General features: G+C 49.7%; 1 protein-coding gene across 1 annotated transcript in view; it reads left to right on the top strand.

Annotated features, from left to right (window-relative positions):
• The window catches only part of LOC139230440 (butyrophilin subfamily 1 member A1-like), a 34,100-nt gene extending 19,841 nt beyond the window's left edge, over positions 1 to 14,259 (top strand). Inside the window, exons 6-8 of the mRNA XM_070862274.1 lie at positions 3,591 to 3,629; positions 3,722 to 3,748; positions 13,702 to 14,259. Of these exons, the coding sequence (XP_070718375.1) occupies positions 3,591 to 3,629; positions 3,722 to 3,748; positions 13,702 to 14,240 (605 nt within the window). The 3' untranslated portion in view covers positions 14,241 to 14,259. The remainder of the gene's footprint in view (positions 1 to 3,590; positions 3,630 to 3,721; positions 3,749 to 13,701) is intronic.
• The last annotated feature ends 7,064 nt before the right edge of the window (positions 14,260 to 21,323 follow it).

Raw genomic sequence — 21,323 nt, 5'->3', positions numbered from 1 at the left:
GCCCCAACTTTGAGAAAGTTGTCCCTCTTGCACCAGTGAGCTACTCTTCAATCTCACTTTGGATCTTCGCAGAGTTTATGTTCATAGAATGGTTACAGAATGGAGGAAGGCCATTCGGCCCGTCGAGTCTGTGTCGACTCTCAGCTAGTCCCACTCCCCTGCCCTTTCCCCGTATGTACTCATCTACTTCCATTTTGAAAGCCACGATTGAGTCTGCCTCCACCACCCTTTCAGGCAGTGCATTACAGATCATAACCACAAAACTGTTTCTCCTCATGTTGCCTTTGGTTCTTTTGCCAATCACCTTGAATCTGTGTCCTCTGGTTCTCGACCCTTCTGCCAATGGGAACAGTTTCTCTCTATCCACTCTGTCCAGTTTCACAATGAGAATGCCCACTTAGGAACAGCTTTTGTTCCATACCATAGGGAATTTTGAGGCTGACTGAAAGTAATTCCACCTCAGACCCCAACAGCCAACAGAGAGTGAAGACTTTGAGCCCCCCTGTCTGGAATGGATTTGACCCCAGATCCCACAGGTGAAAGGTCAGTTTCCAGCCCAGTTCAGCAACAGGAAATTGTGTTTAATGTCTTCTTGTATCGTTTCTGTGTCAAAGATTTTTTTTTCTGTATAACTCTCGATAATTTATAATATAACTGATCTGACAGACATCTCCAAACCTAGTACCTGCGGTCAAATCAAATTTCTCAGTTGTCTTTAAAATGATGAAAGGTTTTGATAGAGTGGATACAGAGAGAATGTTTCCACTTGTGGGGAAGAGCATAACTAGAGGCCATCAATATAAGATAGTCACCAAGAAATCCAATAGGGAATTCAGAAGAAACTTCTTTACCCAGAGAGTGGTGAGAATGTGGAACTCGCTCCCACAGGGAGTGGTTGAAGCGAATAGTATCGATGTATTAAAGGGGGAGGTTAGACAAGCATGTGAGGGAGAAGGGAATAGAGGGGTATGGTGATAGATTTAGATGAGGAAAGACGGGAGGAGGCTCGAGTGGGGCATAAACGCCAGCATGGACTGGTTGGGCCAAATGGCCTGTTTCTGTGCTGTATATCCGATGTAATCCTTGTCACATATTTCATCGATGGTCCCATTGAAGTGTGACTGGATCAAAAGCACAATGAAATGGGAACGGAGAGTTTACCCATTGGATCAGTAGGTGCACTGCATTGGTGTGGTACTGAGCCATGCAGACCATCGAGGTCCCGGGGAAATATCCAGTCTGCGCTGGGGCCTCTGATCTTGGCTATGCCTGATGGTGCAACTACTACGAGAGGCCGGTTTTGAAGAAGGTGGGGGAGAGAAATCAGCCGGGGTTCTGCTCCTGTTAGCCAGAAGCCCCCCCAGTGTGACCTTTGTGAGGTTTGGGTGAGGATGGGATGGGGCTCAGCAGCAATTCCTTCCATTGGTCGTTTATCTGGCAACGCTCACTGGGCCCGAACAGTGAAGGAGACCACTAGCAGGGCAGCCAGTAACCGTGGTAACCCGGCACAGAGTTGGTGTCTGGAGGGGGGGGGGGGGGGGGGGGAAGGTAGGAAAACTAGGGGGGGGGGAAATGTATATTGTATCAGGAATCTCCTGTGGCCTTGTTGCTGACAGGAAACAGAGAGACCAAAAAGGAGAGCTACGCATGGAGGTAGAGGGCATGGCTGAGGTACTAAATTAGTACGTTGCATCAGTCTTCATCAAGGAAGAAGATGCTGCTAAAACTTGGTGAAAGAAGAGGTAGTGTGGATACTGGATGGGATAGAGAATTGATGGAGGAGCTACTAGAAAGGCTGGCTGTACAAATCGGTAAGTCACCAGGACCGGATGGGATGCATCCTCAGACGCTGAGGGAAGTGAAGGAAGAAATCGCGGAGGTACTGGCCATAATCTTCCAATCCTCCTTAGAAACAGGGGACTGAAGAGTTGCAAATGTTACACCCTTTGTTTAAAAAAGGGTGTAAAGATAAACCCAACAACTACAGGCCGGTCAGTTTAACATTGGTAGTGGGGAAGTTTTTAGAAACAATAATCAGGGACAAAATTAACAGTCACTTGGACAATTAAGGAAAGCCAGCACAGATTTGTTAAAGGCAAATCGTGTTTAATCAACTTGATCGAGTTTTTTGATGATCTACTCTGTCCAGATAACAGAGGATTGATGAGGGCAATGCGGTTGATGTGGTGTACATGGATTTCCGAAAGGCATTTGACAAAGTACCAGATACTAGGTTTGCCAGCAAAGTTGAAGCCCGTGGAATAAAAGGAAAAGTAGCAGCATGGATACGAATTGGCTAAGTGACAGGAAACAGAGTAATGGTGAACGGTTGTTTATCGGATTGGAGGACGGTATACAGAAGTGTTCCCCCAGGGGTCGGTTCTAGGACCACTGTTTTTCTTGGATGTATATTAATGACTTGGATGTGGGTAAACAGGGCACAATTCCAAAATTTGTCCTGGAAGTATAGTGAGGATAGTGATAGACTTCAAGAGGACAGACAGGCCGGTAAAATGGGCGGACATGTGGCAGATGAAATTTAATGCAGAAAAGTGGAAGTGATACATTTTGATAGGAAGAACAAGGAGAGGCAATATAAACTAAAGGTTACAATCCTAAAGGGGGTGCAGGAACAGAGAGACCTAGGGGTACATGTGCACAAATCGTTGAAGATGGCAGGACAGGTTGAGAAAGTGGTTAAAAAAAACTTACGGGATCCTGGGCTCAATAAATAGAGGTATAGAGTACAAAAGCCAGGGAGTTATGATGAACCTGCATAAAACACTGGTTCAGCCTCAAATGGAGTATTGTGTCCAATTTTGGGCACTGCACTTTAGGAAGGATGTGAAGGCCTTAGAGAGGGTGCAGGAAAGATTTACCAGAATGATTCCAGGGATGAGGGACTTCAGTTACGTCGATAGACTGGAGAAGCTGGGGTTGTTCCCCTTGGAGCGGAGAAGCTGGGGTTGTTCTCCTTGGAGCAGAGAAGGTTGAGAGGAGATTTGATCGAGGTGTTCAAAATCATGAGGGGTCTAGACAGAGTAGATAGAGAGAGACTGTTCCCATTGGTGGAATGGTCGAGAACCAGAGGACACAGATTTAAGGTGATTGGCAAAAAAGCCAAAGGTGACATGAGAAAATGTGTTTTTTACACAGCGAGTGGTTATGATCTGGATGCACTGCCTGAGAGGCTGAAGGAGGCAGATTCAATCGTGGCTTTCAAAAGGGAATTGGACAAGCACCTGAAAGAAAGAAAATTGCAGGGCTACGGGGAAAGGGCGGGGGAGTTGAGGTGCTCTTGCATAGAGCCGGCACAGGCTCGACGGGCCGAATAGCCTCCTGTGCTGTAACCATTCTGATTGTATGATTTTATGGTTGGTTGGGGGATTTGGTTCATCTTTTAATTGTGTTTGTTGTAATGGGCTGAGAGAGATTGCAGCGCCACTGCTGGTGGGAGTAAGAACAACGGTTGCTGAATTACCCATTGATTTCAATAGGTTGAGGGCATTATTAACATAGTGTTTTATATATAAATATAATGTAGAAATCTGAGCGCAATAACTTTTCTTTCTCTTTATCGATGTTTGCAGATTTTCCTCCACATGTTCAGTTCCGTGTTAGTGAAGCCGGTAAGATTTTACACTTTAAGATAAAAAGTCACCTTTTGTTCATTTTGATCAGCCACAACTGACCCAGGACTATCTCTTTTTTTGTTCCCCAGAATGGAGCAGAATACATGGGCACTCAGGTAAGTGAAACGTGAGGAACCGAGTGAGACAAGCGAAGTCTAGTCCGGTTCACGCAGAGCGTGAGAAAATAAAACCGGTTAGACCTCAAAGGGTAGACTCCTTCTCCCCTTTTCCCCCCCCCCGCCCGCCCCCGCATGACACAGGTGGACATTTGAGGTGGTGGTGCAGATCAGCTGTGAGCTAACAGAATGGTGGAACAGGCTCGAGGGGCTGAAGGGCCTCCCGCTGTTCCTATGCCACCCTGTAGTCGGGATGGTTGCGGCAATACAATTGACCTTTAAGTCAGGGAGGGGGGAAAAGAACATCAGCCATTATTCCCTCTCCCTACCCATATCCAGTGGCGCCCCTTGCTGCTGGAAACAGCTAGTATGTGGACAGCGGGTGAGGACAGGATCAAGCACTTTTGCGATGCCCCCGCGAGTTGAAGAGCTTCCCAACATTCGCTATCCAGAATCCTACAGGGATAATTGGGGGTGGGAAGATTCCCATTCAGCCATTCCTCGCAGTGGGGATGGCAGGGGAGGATTTAAGACCATTGGGAAAAGCATCTTTAAAGATGTCTGCACAATAATTATATTTGTACTATTGATTTAGATGGGAAAACATAGAAACATAGAAAATAGGTGCAGGAGGAGGCCATTTGGCCCTTCGAGCCTGCACCACCATTCAATATGATCATGGCTGGTCATGCAACTTCAGTACCCCACTCCTGCCTTCTCTCCATATCCCCTGATCCCTTTAGCTGTAAGGGCCACATCTAACTCCCTCTTGAATATATCCAACGAACTGGCCTCAACAACTTTCTGTGGTAGAGAATTCCACAGGTTCACAATTCTCTGGGTGAAGAAGTTTCTCATCATCTCGGTCCTAAATGGCTAACCCCTTATCTTTAGACTGTGACCCCTGGTTCTGGACTTCCCCCAACATCGGGAACATTCTTCCTGCATCTAACCTGTCCAATCCTGTCAGAATTTTATATGTTTTTATAAGATCCCCTCTCATTCTTCTATACTCCAGTGAATACAGGCCTAGTCGATCCAGTCTCTCTTCATATGTCAGTCCTGCCATCCCGGGAATCAGGTGAACCTTCGCTGCACTCCCTCAATAGCGAGAATGTCCTTCCTCAGATTAGGAGACCAAAACATCCATAAAGATGTCTGCGCAATAACTATATGTGTATGTATGTATACACAGAGGAGCCTAGTGGTTCTGGTGCTGCAGTAGCAACCCAGAACTTGTGAGTTCAAATCACAAACTATATACGAACAATGACAGACAGGTAGAGACCCTCTGGTCCATCGAGCCTGTCCCACACAATTGCGATACCATGTGTATCACAACTTATACACCCCACCCAAAACCATGTGATCTCCTGGGAGAGACACAAAAACAGATTTTAAAAACCCAGGCTAATTTGGGGGAAACAAATTCTGGGAAATTCTTCTCTGACCCATCCAGGCGATGGAAACTAGTCCATAGATCACCCTGGCCTTGAATTCCCTGCAGTAACCTACCTTCTGTAAGAGGTGATCTCTGCTGCAGCCAGAAACAAATCCAGCTTTTACTTGAAAGAATTCAGCGAGTTTGCACCCAACACATGAAGGGACAGCTTGTTCCAGAGATCTACTATTCTCTGTGAAAAGAACCACCTCCTGACATCTAACCTAGATCTAGCCCTATACAACTTAAATGTGTGCCCCCTGGTGCTGCCTAATCTATTTAATTGAAATAAACGGTCAGCTGGAACACCATCTATTCCCTTCATTATCTTATAAACCTCGATCAGATACCCCTAAGTCTACGCTGCTCTAAGGTAAATAGTCCCAACTCTTTTAGCCTATCTTGATTGTCCAATTCAATTCAATAATCCCAAGGGGGCTAGAATACAAAGGGGGTGGAAGTTATGCTACAGTTATATAATGCTCTGGTTAGACCACATCTGTGTTCAGTTCTGGGCACCACACCTCAGGAAAGATATATTGCCCTTGGAGGGGGTGCCGCGCAGATTGACACCAGAGTAAAACCAGGACTAAATGTGTTAAAATTATGAGAGCGGGTTGCATAGACTTGACTATATAAGCTTGAGGGGTGACTTGAGCAAGGTGTTCAAAATGTTAAAAGGATGTGATTGGGGAGATGGAGAGAAACTATTTCCTCTGGTGGGAGGAGTCCAGAACAAGGGGAGATCATCTTAAAATTAGAGCTCGGCCGTTCGGGAGCAAAATCAGGAAGCAATTTTTGTTACAAAGTAGAAATCTAGAACTCACTTCCCCCGAAATGCCAGATCATTTGGACTGATAGATTTTTGTTCATTAAGGGTATCAAGGGTATAACAAGCAAAGGAGTTGAGATGGCGATCAGCCATGATCTAATTGAAAGAAAGAAAGACTTGTATTTATATAGCGCCTTTCAGGACCACCGGACGTCTCCAAGCCCTTTACAGCCGATGGAGTATAGTCACCGTTGTAATGTGGGAAACGTGGCAGCCAATGTGCACATAAGCAAGCTCCCATAGATAACAATGTGATAATGACCCAGATAATCTATTTTTGTTATGTTGATTGAGGGATAAATATTGGCCAGGACACCGCGGATAACTCTCCTATACTCTTCTTCAACATAATGCTATGGGATCTTTTACGTCTACCAGAGGGGGCAGGCGGGGCCTCGGTTTAATGTCTCATCCGAGAGACAGCACCTCCGACAGTGCAGCGCTCCCTCAGCACTGCACTGGAGTGTCAGCCTAGATTTAGGTGCTCGAGTGGGACTTGAACCCACAACCTTCTGGCTCAGAGGTGAGGGTGCTGCCCACTGAGCCACAGCTGACACAGTAATTGAATGGCAGAGCAGGCTTGAGGGGCTGAATGCCCTTCCCACCCCCCTGTTCCGAATAAATCTGGGAATTGGTCGATTGGGGCCGGATTGAAATATGAAAACTGGTGCGCTGATGAAAGGGGCCCTCCCATCCCGACTTGTCCAGCCTGCAGTTCCACTCTATGTGGTTGACCCTTTAATTCTCTCAGGGCACCTGGGGATGGGCAATAAATACTGCCTTGTAACCCACATGCCAATGAAAAAAAAATTAAAAGTAAAAATAAATGTATATAAAATTGTTAAATGGGTCTTGGTGACCAGACAGGTTTCCTGCTCCGCTCGCTGCCCCATGATCCCTGCAGTTGGAAAAAATTGCCCGAGCTGTCACATGAAGAATCTGCGCGTAGAGGAGGTCATCATAGGGAACCCCTCGGAGTCGAGGGAGACTTGCTTCCACTCTAAAAGTGAGTTCTCAGGTGACTGAACAGTCCAATACGGGAATTACAGTCTCTGTCACAGGTGGGACAGACAGTGGTTGAAGGAAAGGGTGGGTGGAGAGTCTGGTTTGCCGCACGTTCCTTCCGCTGCCTGCGCTTGATTTCTGCATGCTCTCGGCGATGAGACTCGAGGTGCTCAGCTCCCTCTCGGATGCACTTCCTCCACTTAGGGCGGTCTTGGGCCAGGGACTCCCAGGTGTCGATGGGGATGTTGCATTTTATCAGGGAGGCTTTGAGGGTGTCCTTGTAACGTTTGCTCTGCCCACCTGGGGCTCGCTTGCCGAGTTGAGCGCTTGCTTTGGGAGTCTTGTGTCAAGCATGCGAACAATGTGGACCGCCCAACGGAGCTGGTCGAGTGTGGTCTGTGCCTCGATGCTGGGGATGTTGGCCTGATCGAGAACACTGACGTTGGTGCGTCTGTCCTCCCAGGGGATTTGCAGGATCTTGCGGAGACATCGTTGGTGGTATTTCTCCAGCGATTTGAGGTGTCTACTGTACATGGTCCATGTCTCTGAGCCATACAGGAGGGCGTGTGTGGTAGGGGGGTTGGTAACAGGATTCAGGGCCTACCACAATCGATTAGCACCTTCCATTGTTGGAAAGAAAAACCAGAGGTTGTTCTGCTTAGAGCAGAGAAGGTTGAGGGGAGATTTAATAGAGATGTTCAAAATCACGAGGGGTTTTGATAGGGTGAATAAGGAGCAACTGTTTCCAGTGGCAGAAGGGTTGGTAACCAGAGGACACTGAGTTAAGGTGATTGGCAGAGGAGGATATTGTTTTTGTTAACACAGCGAGTTGCTGTGATCTGGAATGCGCTGCCTGAAAGCATATTCAGTTGTGACTTTCAAAAGGAAATCGGATATGTTATGTTCAGAATAAATCCACAGGACTGTATCGTAAGCTCAAACTGTTGTGACCTTGGTCTCTTTATTCAGACTCCAGAGTGAGGAAGCAGCATGGTGAGTCACCTTTTATATCTGCTTGCCCCAGGGTGCACAGGTGACCCTTCGGTCTCCCACAGGTGTGCCCCCTAGTGGCAAGTCTTACATTTTGGTGAGGTTTACATACATACATAACATCACTCCCCCGCAAAGTCTTATGTACAAGTTATTTGCAAGTTGAGGTGATCTGGTGCCCTGTATCCCCGGGTTGATAACCTAGGTTGAAGTCCTGACGTGGTGGGTTCATCCTTGTGTTGACGGTAGGTTGATTGTTTTAGTGGGTCACTGGGGGCCAGCTCCTTTCACAGTGGTTCCTGGTTATCTGTAGTTCACAGTTTGGTCTGGTCCAAATGCTTTATGCATTAGCCCAGTACATGGTTTCATAATCAAATGCTCCGTTTTCATCACACACACTCCATTTCTCCCCCTCCCCCCTTTTGCTAATACGGTGCTAACGGCCCAACTGGGGCCCTGAACATGGTCTACATCACTTATTCTGATGTCGCGTGGAGAGGCCGTGTGATCATGGTGCATTCTCTGCTGATGGCATACGGAAGGCTCGGTTCTGAGTGATTCTGTCTGGTGACTGCGTAGCACCCGGGATAGCCGGGTCTGTAGGGAGTCTATTGTGACACGCGTGGTGCTTGGCTTTGTGATTTGGGCTGCCTGCTATTGTCACTGACCCTAAAGTCTGGCAAGCCCAGGATGGCTGATATTGAGACTTTCAGTAGTGGCGGGAGGCCTCGTGGTCCCCGTGGATCCTGGGCCGTGGTATGGAGGCCCCGGACCACCGACTGTGTGTAGCCGCCCTGCCTTACATTGCAACGTTGGGATGGGTCTTTCATCTTTGCGACGGATAAGTTGCAACATCCTGTCTAGCAGTTCACCTTTGGCAGGCGGTAACGTGGGATCCTGGCTGGTCCAGATCCTAAATTGGGGGGCCGTTACGGTTGAAACCTCGCTTTCTAGCACTTCCACGACCGCGAGTGGGTCTGCAGGCTGCGCCGTTTCCACCTCGGTGGTGGGCAGCGGTAACTAACTGAGGGCATTAGTGCCGTTCTCAGTGCCTGGCCCTTGGCGGATCATGTTACAGTGTTAGACATTCTCGAAACAACGCATCGATAACGGTGCCTCTGCTCTCCCAAAACTGTGGGATGAGCAGCTTGTCTGACTCGAGCACATATTGGGACACTCTTTAGTACGTCTCTTTAGTCCCGTGAATGCAGGCTACTGCCTTTGTTAACTTATTGGATACATGTTCAACCATTTGGGGCTCGCCCGCCACTTTTGCTTGCTGCACAACACTCCCGACCCCATGCGGTAACACATCACTTGCTACGAATACTTTGTTAGATACATATACAACTGGTTGGGGTTCACCCGCTACCTTGGCTTGCTGGACAACACACCCGACCCCGTGTGATAACATATCACTTGTTATTAGTACTTTGTCAGATACATATACGACCGGTTGGTGCTTGTCCGCTACTTTAGTTTGTTGTAAGATCCCCCTGACCCCATATGATAGTGCATCATTGGCTGCGAAAGACCGTTCACATGGGTTACATAGTGCAAACAACTTATTGGAATGTAGTGGATTCCAGGCCTTCTCAGCGGCTGCTCCTTTACCTTTGCCCCAGACCCAGTCGTCTTCCTTGCTGGGCGACACATTGCTCCATTCCATTGCTGCGACCTCCCGTGGTCTGGACGCTCTCTCGTCCCGTGGTCTGGACGCACTCTCGTCCCGTGGTCTAGACGCTCTCTCGTCCCGTGGTCTGGACGCACTCTCGTCCCGTGTTCTGGACGCACTCTCGTCCCGTGGTCTGGACGCACTCTCGTCCCGTGGTCTGGACGCTCTCTCGTCCCGTGTTCTGGACGCACTCTCGTCCCGTGGCCTGGGCGCTCTCTCGTCCCGTGGCCTGGACGCACTCTCGTCCCGTGGCCTGGGCGCTGTCTCGTCCCGTGGCCTGGGCGCTCTCTCGTCCCATGGCCTGGACGCACTCTCGTCCCGTGGCCTGGACGCACTCTCGTCCCGTGGTCTGGACGCTCTCTCGTCCCGTGGCCTGGACGCACTCTTGTCCCGTGGCCTGGGCGCTCTCTCGTCCCGTGGCCTGGGCGCTCTCTCGTCCCGTGGCCTGGGCGCTCTCTCGTCCCGTGGCCTGGGCGCTCTCTCGTCCCGTGGCCTGGGCGCTCTCTCGTCCCGTGGCCTGGGCGCTCTCTCGTCCCGTGGCCTGGGCGCTTTCTCGTCCCGTGGCCTGGGCGCTCTCTCGTCCCGTGGCCTGGGCGCTCTCTCGTCCCGTGGCCTGGGCGCTCTCTCGTCCCGTGGTCTGGGCCCAACTCTCATCCCGTGTTCTGGACGCACTCTCGTCCCGTGGCCTGGCCCAACTCTCGTCCCGTGGCCTGGGCGCTCTCTCGTCCCGTGGCCTGGGCGCTCTCTCGTCCCGTGGCCGGGCGCTCTCTCGTCCCGTGGCCTGGGCGCTCTCTCGTCCCGTGACCTGGGCGCTCTCTCGTCCCGTGGCCTGGGCGCTCTCTCGTCCCGTGGCCTGGTCGCTCTCTCGTCCCGTGGCCTGGGCGCTCTCTCGTCCCGTGGCCTGGGCGCTCTCTCGTCCCGTGGCCTGGGCGCTCTCTCGTCCCGTGGCCTGGGCGCTCTCTCGTCCCGTGGCCTGGGCGCTCTCTCGTCCCGTGGCCTGGGCGCTCTCTCGTCCCGTGGCCTGGGCGCTCTCTCGTCCCGTGGCCTGGGCGCTCTCTCGTCCCGTGGCCTGGGCGCTCTCTCGTCCCGTGGCCTGGGCGCTCTCTCGTCCCGTGGCCTGGGCGCTCTCTCGTCCCGTGGCCTGGGCGCTCTCTCGTCCCGTGGCCTGGGCGCTCTCTCGTCCCGTGGCCTGGACGCTCTCTCGTCCCGTGGCCTGGACGCTCTCTCGTCCCGTGGCCTGGACGCTCTCTCGTCCCGTGGTCTGGCACAACTCTTGTCCCGTGGCCTGGACGCTCTCTCGTCCCGTGGCCTGGACGCTCTCTCGTCCCGTGGTCTGGCCCAACTCTCGTCCCGTGGTCTGGCCCAACTCTCGTCCCGTGGCCTGGACGCTCTCTCGTCCCGTGGCCTGGACGCTCTCTCGTCCCGTGGCCTGGACGCTCTCTCGTCCCGTGGCCTGGACGCTCTCTCGTCCCGTGGTCTGGCCCAACTCTCGTCCCGTGGCCTGGACGCTCTCTCGTCCCGTGATCTGGCCCAACTCTCGTCCCGTGGTCTGGCCGAACTCTCGTCCCGTCGTCTGGCCCAATTCTCGTCTGTGTCCGTGATGCTGACTGCTGCGATCTTCCTCCCCAGGGATTTGGTCTCTGGCGTTGGGAAGACGCATTCAGATCGTTTCGGCCAGAGTCCCACTGTGCTTGGTCAACCTGGAGCCTCTTCCATTGTCGCAAAGAGGTCGTCGGCTTTGCGTGGTGGGTACTGCACCTGTATCGCTGCTCAGTTGATCACTGCCTCCTCATGGTTGTGATGAGCGATCTGTGTCTCGGGGATCTGCAAATGGATCTGCACTTCGATGCCTGGTTCAACTGAAGGTGGGGGCTTGCTCAGCCTTTGAGCAAGGGAGACGTCATATGCCGGAGAAGTTACACAGAGGTCATCCCAGTTCCATCGAACCACCTCCTACCTAGCAGCGTTGGCCCATCACCTGAAACAATCCACAGTGGTAAATCACGCACTGCTGTCTCATGGGATACTCTTATGTCTGCACTGCCAATAACTGGTATCAGTTCCTTGGTGTAGGTGCGCAGCTTTGCCTGAATCGGGATCAGATTGGGTCACTGTGCTCTGTCGCCCCACAGCCTCTCGAATGCCCCCGTGTCGAGTTCCATGGAGACTGGAGTGGTAAGTTCAACTTTTAACATTTTTGGTGGTGAAGGTGTGTATCCCATATACTTCCTCTTTATCCTCAGGTTGAGTTGCCTGTCCTGCTTGTTCATAGTGACCCTCGCTGGATCGGTCGTCCTCTCCTGACTCTGCCACATGGTGAGTCAGAGATCGTTTGTACATTCGCTGGAGGTGCCCAATTGTTCCACAGCCCTTGCACACATAGGGCTTGAATCAACATTGATAAGCTCTATGGCTGCCCCCGCAGCGCCAACATGGTGCTAATTGATACGCATTCACGCCCCACGGCGGACTTTGAGTCACTCTAGGCCTAGGTCTGGCCTCTGCAATCGGGTGGGCCCTGCCCTGTGCCGTTCTGCCTGCTGCAAACATTATTTTGTGCACGGTGCTCGCCTGAGAGCTTCGATTCTGTAAAGATATCTGTTTTGTGTTATCGCTCGTGGATATGAAGGCTTGGGCTATCGTGATGGCCTTGCTCAGATCTAGGGATTCAGCAGACAGCAGTTTGCGAAGGATGACCTCATGGCCAATTCCAAGCACGATAAAGTCCCACAACATTTCCCCCAAGGATCCTGCAAAGTCGCACTGCCCCGCAAGGCGTCTTAGGTCGGCGACAAAACTCGCCACGTTCTGGCCCTCGGAGCGACGGTGCATGTAAAAGCGGTACCTGGCCATCAGGATGCTCTCCTTTGGCTTGAGATGTTCCTCAGCAAGCGTATACAGCTCTGCGTAAGACTTGTCCGTTGGTTTGACCGGTGCCAGCAAATTTTTTAGGAGGCCATATATCGAAGACCCACATACGGTGAGGAGTATCACCCTGCGTTTGATCGCCGTCTCAGCCTTGTCCAGTTCGTTGGCCACAAAGTACTGGTCGAGGCGCTCCACGAAGGCTTCCCAATCATCACCCTCAACAAATCTCTCAAGAATACCAACGGCAGCCATTACCCCGTGAAAGTTCGTGATCCGTTACTCGTCGCCAATTTGTTATGTTCAGAATAAATTCACAGGACTGTGTTGCAAGCTCAAATTGTTGTGACCTTGGTCTCTTTATTCAGACTCCAGAGTGAGGAAGCAGCATGGTGAGTCACCTTTTATACCTGCTTGCCCCAGGGTGCACAGGTGACCTTTAGGTCTCCCACAGGTGTGCCCCCCAATGGCAAGTCTTACATATTGGTGAAGTTCACATACATACATAACAGGACATATACTTGATTGGGAAAAAATTGCAGGGCTATGAGGAAAGAGCAGGGGGTGTGGGACTAATTGGACAGCTCTTTCAAAGAGCCGGCATAGGCATGATGGGCCGAATGGCCTCCTTCTGCGATAATTCTCTTTGAGATGTGGATGGCAGCAAATGGCAAAACTTCTAACTTGGCACTTCCTGGTGGGTGCAGCGTAGTCCCCACATTGGACAGTGCACTCAGCCACTGAGCTATCAGGTGTGCCCATCAAAGGCCTTTTTGGTGCTAAGATTATACAGTGTCAGCTGTGGCTCAGTGGGCAGCACCCTCGCCTCTGAGTCAGAAGGTTGTGGGTCCAAATCCCACTCCAGCGACTTGAGCACAAAAATCTAGGCTGACTCTCCAGTGCAGTGCTGAAGGGAGTGCAGCACTGTCGGAGGTGCTTCTTTTGGGTGAGACGTTAAACCGAGGCCCCGTCTGACCTCTCAGGTGGACGTAAAATATCCCGTGGCACTATTTCGAAGAAGAGCAGAGGAGTTATCCCCGGTGTCCTGGGGCCAATATCCGGTGGTTGTGAAAGGCGCTATATAAATGCAAGTCTGCGATTATACTGATATGTAAAATGTTTTATTTTTCTTTGTCCCGCTTCAGTTTCTTTGACTCTGGATGCGGACACGGCGAACCCCTGGCTCGTCCTGTCGGAGGGGTGGACGAGCGTGTCGGACAGCAACGCCCACCAACAGGTGGCCGACAACGGCGAGCGGTTCCTGGTTAGCCACTGCGTGCTGGCCGCCGCGGGCTTCGCTTCGGGCAGGCACTACTGGGAGGTGGAGGTGGGCCGCAAGGCCGCCTGGGACCTGGGCCTGGCCGCCGAGTTCGCCAGCCGGAGGGGCAAGGTCGGGGGGGGCCCCGGGGCGGGGCACTGGTGCCTGTCCCATCCGAGCGAGACGGAGTACCAGGCGGCGGACACCCCCCCCATGGCCCTGGTGCTGGGCGAGAGCCCCGCGGCGGTGGGAGTGTACCTGGACTACGAGCGAGGGTGGGTGGCCTTCTTCGACCCGGCCAGGCGGCTGCACCTGTACACCTTCGTCGCTCAATTCTCCGAGAGGCTCTACCCCATGTTCTGCCCCGGGCTGTACGACTGGCAGAAGAACAACGAGCCCCTCCGCCTGCGCAACCCCATATTGTAGAGCCACCTCAGGGAGGGGGGACGGGTAGGGAGGGGGGAACGGGTGGGGGGGGGCGGGGGGGAGAGAAGAGCGGCAGCTCAAGACGCACTGGATTCGCAGCGACACCAGCCACGTGTTCGAGCCCCCTGCGATTGGTGAATGCGGCACTGACCTGTAAGATGCTGAGAGGTCCCAGGGGGATATTGCAAGGGGGATGGAATATAAAAGCAGAGAAGTCCTGCTTCAACAGTACAGAGTATTGGCGAGACCACACCTGGAGTACTGTGTACAGTTTTGGTCTATGTATTTAAGGAAGGAGATACTTGCATTGGAGGTAGTTCAGAGAAGGTTCACTCGGTTGATTCCGGAGATGAGGGGATTGACTGATGAGGAACGGTTGAGTAGGTTGGGCCTCTACTCATTGGAGTTCAGAAGAATGAGAGGTGATCTTATGGAAACGTATAAGATTCTCAGGCGGCTTGACAGGGTAGTTGCAGAGAGGATGTTTCTCTCGTGGGGAAATCTAGAAGTAGGGGGCTTGGTTTCAGATTAAGGGGTCGTCCATTTAGAACTGAGATGAGGAGGAATTTCTTCTGTCAGAGGGTTGTGAACCTTTGGAATTCTCTGCCCCAGCGAGCTGTGGAGGCTGGGTCATTGAATATATTTAAGGTGGAGATAGACAGATTTTTGAACGATAAGGGAGTGAAGCGTTATGGGGATCGGGCAGGGAAGAAAGTGGAGCTGAGTCCATGATCAGATCAGCCATGATCTTATTGAATGACGGAGCAGGCTCGAGGGGCCAAATGGCCTACTCCTGCTCCTATTTCTTATGTTCTTATATCCCCCGCCCCAATCTGTGCAGAGCAGTGAGCGCCCAGTCCCCCTCCCCAAGTTTGTGCGGAGCTAGCTACTGCAACAACAACTTACATTTATATAGCGCTGCCTTAACGGAGTAAAACGTCCCAACGTTTTGCAGGAGGGTCGTCAAACAAAATTCCACACCGAACCACATCAGACGATACGAGGACAGGCCACCAAAAGCTTGGGCGAAGAAGTAGGTTTTAAGGGGCTTTCTCAACCAATCTCCCTGCACGCCTCACCCCGATCTCCGTAACCTCCTCCGGGCCTACACCCCTCCGAGTCGGTTTCTCCAACTCTGCCTCTTGTGCTGCTTATGTTCCTTCGGCCCACCATTGGCAGCTGAGCCTTCAGCCCGCTAGGCCCCAAGCTCTTGAATTCCCTCCCCAAATCTCTCTGCTTCCTCCTTTAAGACTTTGCCTTAAACAAATTCTTTGAGTAAGCTTTTGGTCACCTGTCTTAATATCTTCCCATGTGGCTCGCTGTCATATTCTTGTCAGATTGTACACCTGTGAAGCGATTTGGGAAAGGTGTTATATAAATGCAAGTTGTTTCATAATCTGCTTTACAGTATCAGCAGCGTTATCTGTTGGGTTTCTCTATCGTTTGTAACGTGGACACTCAGCGCTGAAATTTTCACCTCGGTGCTCCCATCGCGCACAGGAATCCGGATCGGGAACCCCACCCACCTCACTTTCTAACCGCTCAATTTAATGGTTGTGAAATAGTGTGCTGGGAGGACGGATCTTCCTAACGCAGGCTTGCGACCTGCACCAGGATTGTTGGGGTAAAATCCCAGCCTGGATCTCGGAAGTGGAACGGAGCTGGACGCTGGTGGTGGTGTTGGAAAGGCAGCGATTCCCAGTCGGTCAGAAGGCGGCTGAAGATGGCACACAATGGAAAAATGTTTGCTGGGGTGAGGAGGGCACCAAGAGTGAAGGGTGAGGGCTTCAGAGGCCTAATAAACACAAGCCCCCAACTCCCGAATATAAGAATTAGGAGCAGGAGTAGACCATACGGCCCCTCGAGCCTGCTCCGCCACTTAAAACTATCGACCTCAACTCCACCTTCCCGCACTATCCCCATATCCCTTAGTTCCCCAAAATGTATTGACCTCTGTCTTGAATATACTCAACGACTCAGCATCCACAGCCCTCTGGGGTAGAGAATTCCAAAGATTCACAACCCTCTGAGTGAAGAAATTTCTCATCTTAGTCTTAAATGCCAGACCCCTTATTCTGAGACTGTAAACCCGTGTTCTAGATTCCCCAGCTAGGGGAAACATTTTCTCAGCAATAACCCTGTCAAGCCTCTTGTAATGTCTGTAAGCTTGTAATGTTTGTAGCGAGCAGTCCCGTGCAACAAATTTTTAAGTCGGTTCAGGGGCTCCCAGGCCGCCTGAAATTTCTGCGGCCTAGAAGAGTCCGTGTTCCATGTTTTTATGGAGTGTGCGAGGTTGCAGCCCCTCTTCCATTATTTGAAGGGGCTACTCCTCAATTTCTGTTTGCACTTCTGTCCCACACTCCTGATCTTTGGGCACCCTGTACGGAGGGGAGCGGGTAGGACCGAGGGCCTCCTCGTAGGACTGCTCCTGGGCACGGCCAAGGGGGCCATCAGCCGGTCCAGGCAGCGGGCGGTCGAGGGGGTCGTTCAGCCTGACTGCCTGCCTCTCTTCCGCGGTTACATCCGAGCCAGGGTGTCCCTGGAAATGGAGCACGCGGTGCCCACTGGTACGCTCGCGGCCTTCCGTGAGAGGTGGGCGCCGGAGGGACTGGAGTACATCATTACCCCCGGCAACCAAATTTTAATTTAATATGTTTTAAGGTTTAATTTGTTTTTATTGCCGGGAGTTTTAGTGTCCCCCTCTCCTTTTATAGGAGGCACTTGTAAAATTTATGGGTTTAGTACCCCAAAAAAAGGCCTTAAAAAGTGTTTGGAGTGTCCCCCAGATCAGGGGGGCACTTGATTTAACTGTTTAATTTTGTGTTGCAAAACGAGTTGTAATGTTTGTAGCTCCACACTGCAGATGTGGACGTATTGTGTACTGCAATTGCAGAGTTAATCATTAAACAGAACCAGGCAGATTTCCAGAGGCTTCCAAGAGAGCTGTGTGTGCTGTGCTCTGTGAATATATCACACTTGGCGGCGAGGTGGGATTTTTCAGATGATTTAAAGCTTAAATTTTGTTGGGGAAGGATTCAGCCAGCCGACAGAGAGACTTTGGAAGTTTGTCTTTGGAAAAAGCTACAAAAATCCAAGGTAAAATACATCACACGGTGTGAACAGCTAGAGATTAAAATGGCAGGTGTAATCGCACATTTGGGTGAATATAGACACGACCGGGAACGTTTTAAAGCATATGTGAATCGGCTAGAAATGTATTTCACTGCAAATAACATAATCGAAGTTCCAGACAATGCAGTCAAGAACCAGGCTCTGTTGGAACGTAAGAAAGTGATGATCTTATCGGAGGCAGGTCCGGCATTGTACGAATCCCTTGTAAATCTGCTTGTGCCTGACGAGCCAAAGGACACAACGCTTAGAGATTTTACCGAAGCTGGAGCAGCACTATAACCCCAAACTGTTAGAAATTGCTGAAGGCTATCGTTTTGGGATTCAGAATCAAAAGGCTGATGCAAGTATCTGTGATTACACCATAGCATTAAAAAAGCTATCGATGCACTGTAATTTTGGAAACTTTCAAAACCGAGCATTATGGGATCGTTTGTGGGGTGAAAAATGATGTGATCAGACGGAAGTTATTGACAATGGATGACGACTTTCGAGATTGCTTGTCAGACAGCGAGGTCGATGGGCATGGCCGAACAATATTCCCGAGAATTAAATAATAATTACGGTCGTCAGTCAACTGAGGTAAATCACCTGCAGGTTAAAAGTAAAAGATGGTGGGGGCCCAAAGTCTCAGAAACTGGAAATTCTAACTGAGTGTCGAAGTCATGCTATAGGTGCCTGGGACAACACATTGCCTTCACGTATGGACAACTTTGAGCAGAGTGTTTCTTCTGCAGAAAGACTGGGCATTTTTCGAAGGTATGCCGACTGAAGGGTAAACCAGTTTTTAAAGCTATGAGTCGAAATCCCCAGAGACTACTTAGCATGGAAGAACAACAACAGGACGAGGAGATGTTAGAGTTACACATCATCAGGAGCATGAGGTTAACGGACAGCGATTCAGAAAGCATCAAAATCCACATAGATGTTGCGGGATTCAAGATACCAATGGAAATTGACACAGGTGCATCCGTGAGTGTAGTACTGGAGTCACGATATCGCAACAAATTGCGTGATTTTCAACTGGAGAAATCCAAGATAGAGCTGCGAGGCTACGCGGGAGAGAAAATTCCTGTGGTAGGTCGTATTACCGTACCGGTGAAATATAAAGATCAATTTCAGAACTTGCCTCTAATAGAAGTGAAAGGAGACAAGTCTGCCTTACTAGGAAGAAATTGGTTGAGCTCACTGAAGCTGGATTGGAGTGAGATTTTCTGTGTGGAAGCGAGATTTTCATCAACGGATGAGGTTATTAAGAAATATCCGAAGGTGTTCTGCGAAACGGGCAGTCCGATCCAAGGCTTCAAGGCGAGTGGCAGGGTACAGAAGGATGCTAGATCGGTTTACTACAAGTCACGTTCCGTACCATATGCACACAAGGAGAAAGTTGAGCAAGAACTCAAAAGACTAGAGACTGAACATTATTTGTAAGATAGATCGATGTATTTGGGCTACACCCATTGTTGTTGTACCCAAGTCTGATGGTAAGGTAAGATTGAGTGGTGATTATAAAATAACCGTAAATCAGGTTCTAGAGGGTAATGTCCCCAATACATTGCTGAATATAGAAGATTTGTTCACAACACTAACAGGTGGTCAGATCTTCTCAAAACTGGATCTTACGAATGCCTACTTACAGCTTGAACTAGATGAGGAGTCCAAGTCATGTTTGACTATAAATACTCATCTAGGCCTATATCAGTTTAATAGGCTACCGTTTGGAGTGTCTTCCGCCCCTGCCATATTCCAAGGGTGATGAACCAGATTTTGCAAGGTATTGAAGGGGTAGTATATTATTTAGATGACATACTAATTTCAGCACGAAATAGGCAAATTCATAATAACATATTGAATGAAGTCCTCAAACGGCTAGGGAAGCACAGAGTACGAGTGTCTGCTCGTAAGTGTGAGTTATTTAAAAATTCAGTGGAGTACTTAGGGTACAGAGTAGACAAAGATGGTTTACATCCAACCATGGAAAAATTGGATGCAATTAGAAATGCACCCACTCCCAGGAATGTCACTGAACTTCGTTCATTCTTGGGTCTTTTGAACTATTATGGGAAGTTCCTACCAAATTTGGCTACAGTATTACATACACTGAATGAACTTTTGAAAAAACAGGTCCATTGGAAGTGGTCAAAAGAATGCGATACAGGAGTGTAAAAGCAAATTGGTAGAGAGCACGATGTTAGTTCACTATGACATATCTAAGGAGATTAAGCTTGCATGTGATGCCTCTCCGAATTAAGTTGGGGCAGTGATCTCTCATGTATCAAGTCGTGGGGAGGAGAGACCAATTGCTTTTGCTTCACGCACTCAGTGCCAGTGAGAGTAATTATGCGCAAATTGAAAGGGAAGCTTTGGCATTAATTTTTGGGGTCAAGAAGTTTCACAAATACTTGTATGGTCGTAAGTTTACCATCGTTACGGACCCTAAGCCCCTAACAGCAATTCTCCATCCAAAGTCCCCAGTTCCAACATTAGCTGCAGCCTGAATGCAGAGATGGGCTTTGATTTTGTCAGCATATACGTATGATATTGAATACAGACGATCAGCTGATCACAGTAAAGCTGATGCAATGTCTAGATTGCCTTCCCCATCACAAGGTACACACGATAGGGAAGAAGTGTTTTATTTTTCATACATTGATGAACTGCCAGTCACAGCTGAAGAGATTGGTAGAGCATCCAAACGTGACCCAGTGATGTCAAAGGTGTATGAGTATATTGCAAATGGATGGCCAAACCAAGTAACAAACAAAGATACACATCCATTCTTCATTCATAGGAATGAATTATCAGTCGATAAAGATTGTATCATGTGTGGTGCAAGAGTGGTTATACCAAATAAATTCAGGTCCAAATTATTTGGAGATCTCCATGACCAGCACCTGGGAATGTGCTTGACCAAGAGTTTTGCATGGAGTTATTTATGGTGGCCAGGTCTTGATAAAGATAGAGTACATCGTGAGTCAGTGTACAACATGTTAATCGGTAAGCAAGCAACCACCGTTACCATTATAGCCATGGAAATGGCCTCCCAGGGTGTGGCAAAGGCTACATATTGATTTTGCTGAGTTAGAAGGACAATTGTTCATTGTGATTGATAGCCATTCGAAGTGGGTTGAGGTGTTTCCAATGTGGAAAACAAGTAAAACATGGGACATTTTACACAAATTATTTTCTTCATTTAGCCTCCCTGAAGAAATTGTTTTGAATGGACCACAATTTCATTAAGAATTTGCACAATTCACGAGCAAAAATGGTGTGAAACGTACCAAGGTTCCAACATACCATCCTGCTTCGAATGGTGCAGCAGAGCACACTGTACAAATTGTAAAACGTGCCCTCATAAAACAAATGTTAGATCCAAATTCAAGGAAACGACAGTTGTCAGTGGATCACAAATTGGCTAATTTTTTGATTACATATCGAAATACTCCTCATACAACTACTGGCAGAACAGCAGCAGAGTTGTTTCTCAAACGACAGCCACGAACCAGATTCTCATTGTTAAAACCAAATTTGGCACAGTCCGTAAAAGAGACACAATTAAGACAGAGAGAGAATCATGATAGAGGTAGAGTAAAAGAGGGAAGTGTGAAATTCGCTGGGAGCACACGAAATCCAAGCGCAAACAGTGGAAGGAGAGCACGGCAACCCACCCGTCCCTTCAACCACTGTCTGCCCCACCTGTGACTGGAGACTGTGGGTCCTGCATTGGAGTCAGTCACCTGAGAACTCAGTGTAGAAGCATGTCTTCGAGGATCTATCCAAGAAGACGATCATGTAGTACATAGGAAGTATGCAAACCATAACAAATTTAATAGAGAAAATGACACAGTCTAGTACAGGTAATCAGTTGCAATTCAGACAGTAACAAAGACACAGTGGACTCGTGGGGGAGGAGTGGTGGTGGGAGGGGGAAGAGTGGGGAAAGCAGGAGAAAGG

This window comes from Pristiophorus japonicus, chromosome 19 (genome assembly GCF_044704955.1).
Source record: "Pristiophorus japonicus isolate sPriJap1 chromosome 19, sPriJap1.hap1, whole genome shotgun sequence".
Classification (NCBI taxonomy): domain Eukaryota; kingdom Metazoa; phylum Chordata; class Chondrichthyes; family Pristiophoridae; genus Pristiophorus; species Pristiophorus japonicus.
The sequence above is the reverse complement of the archived record's forward strand: the minus strand, read 5'-3'. Positions and strand labels throughout refer to the sequence as shown.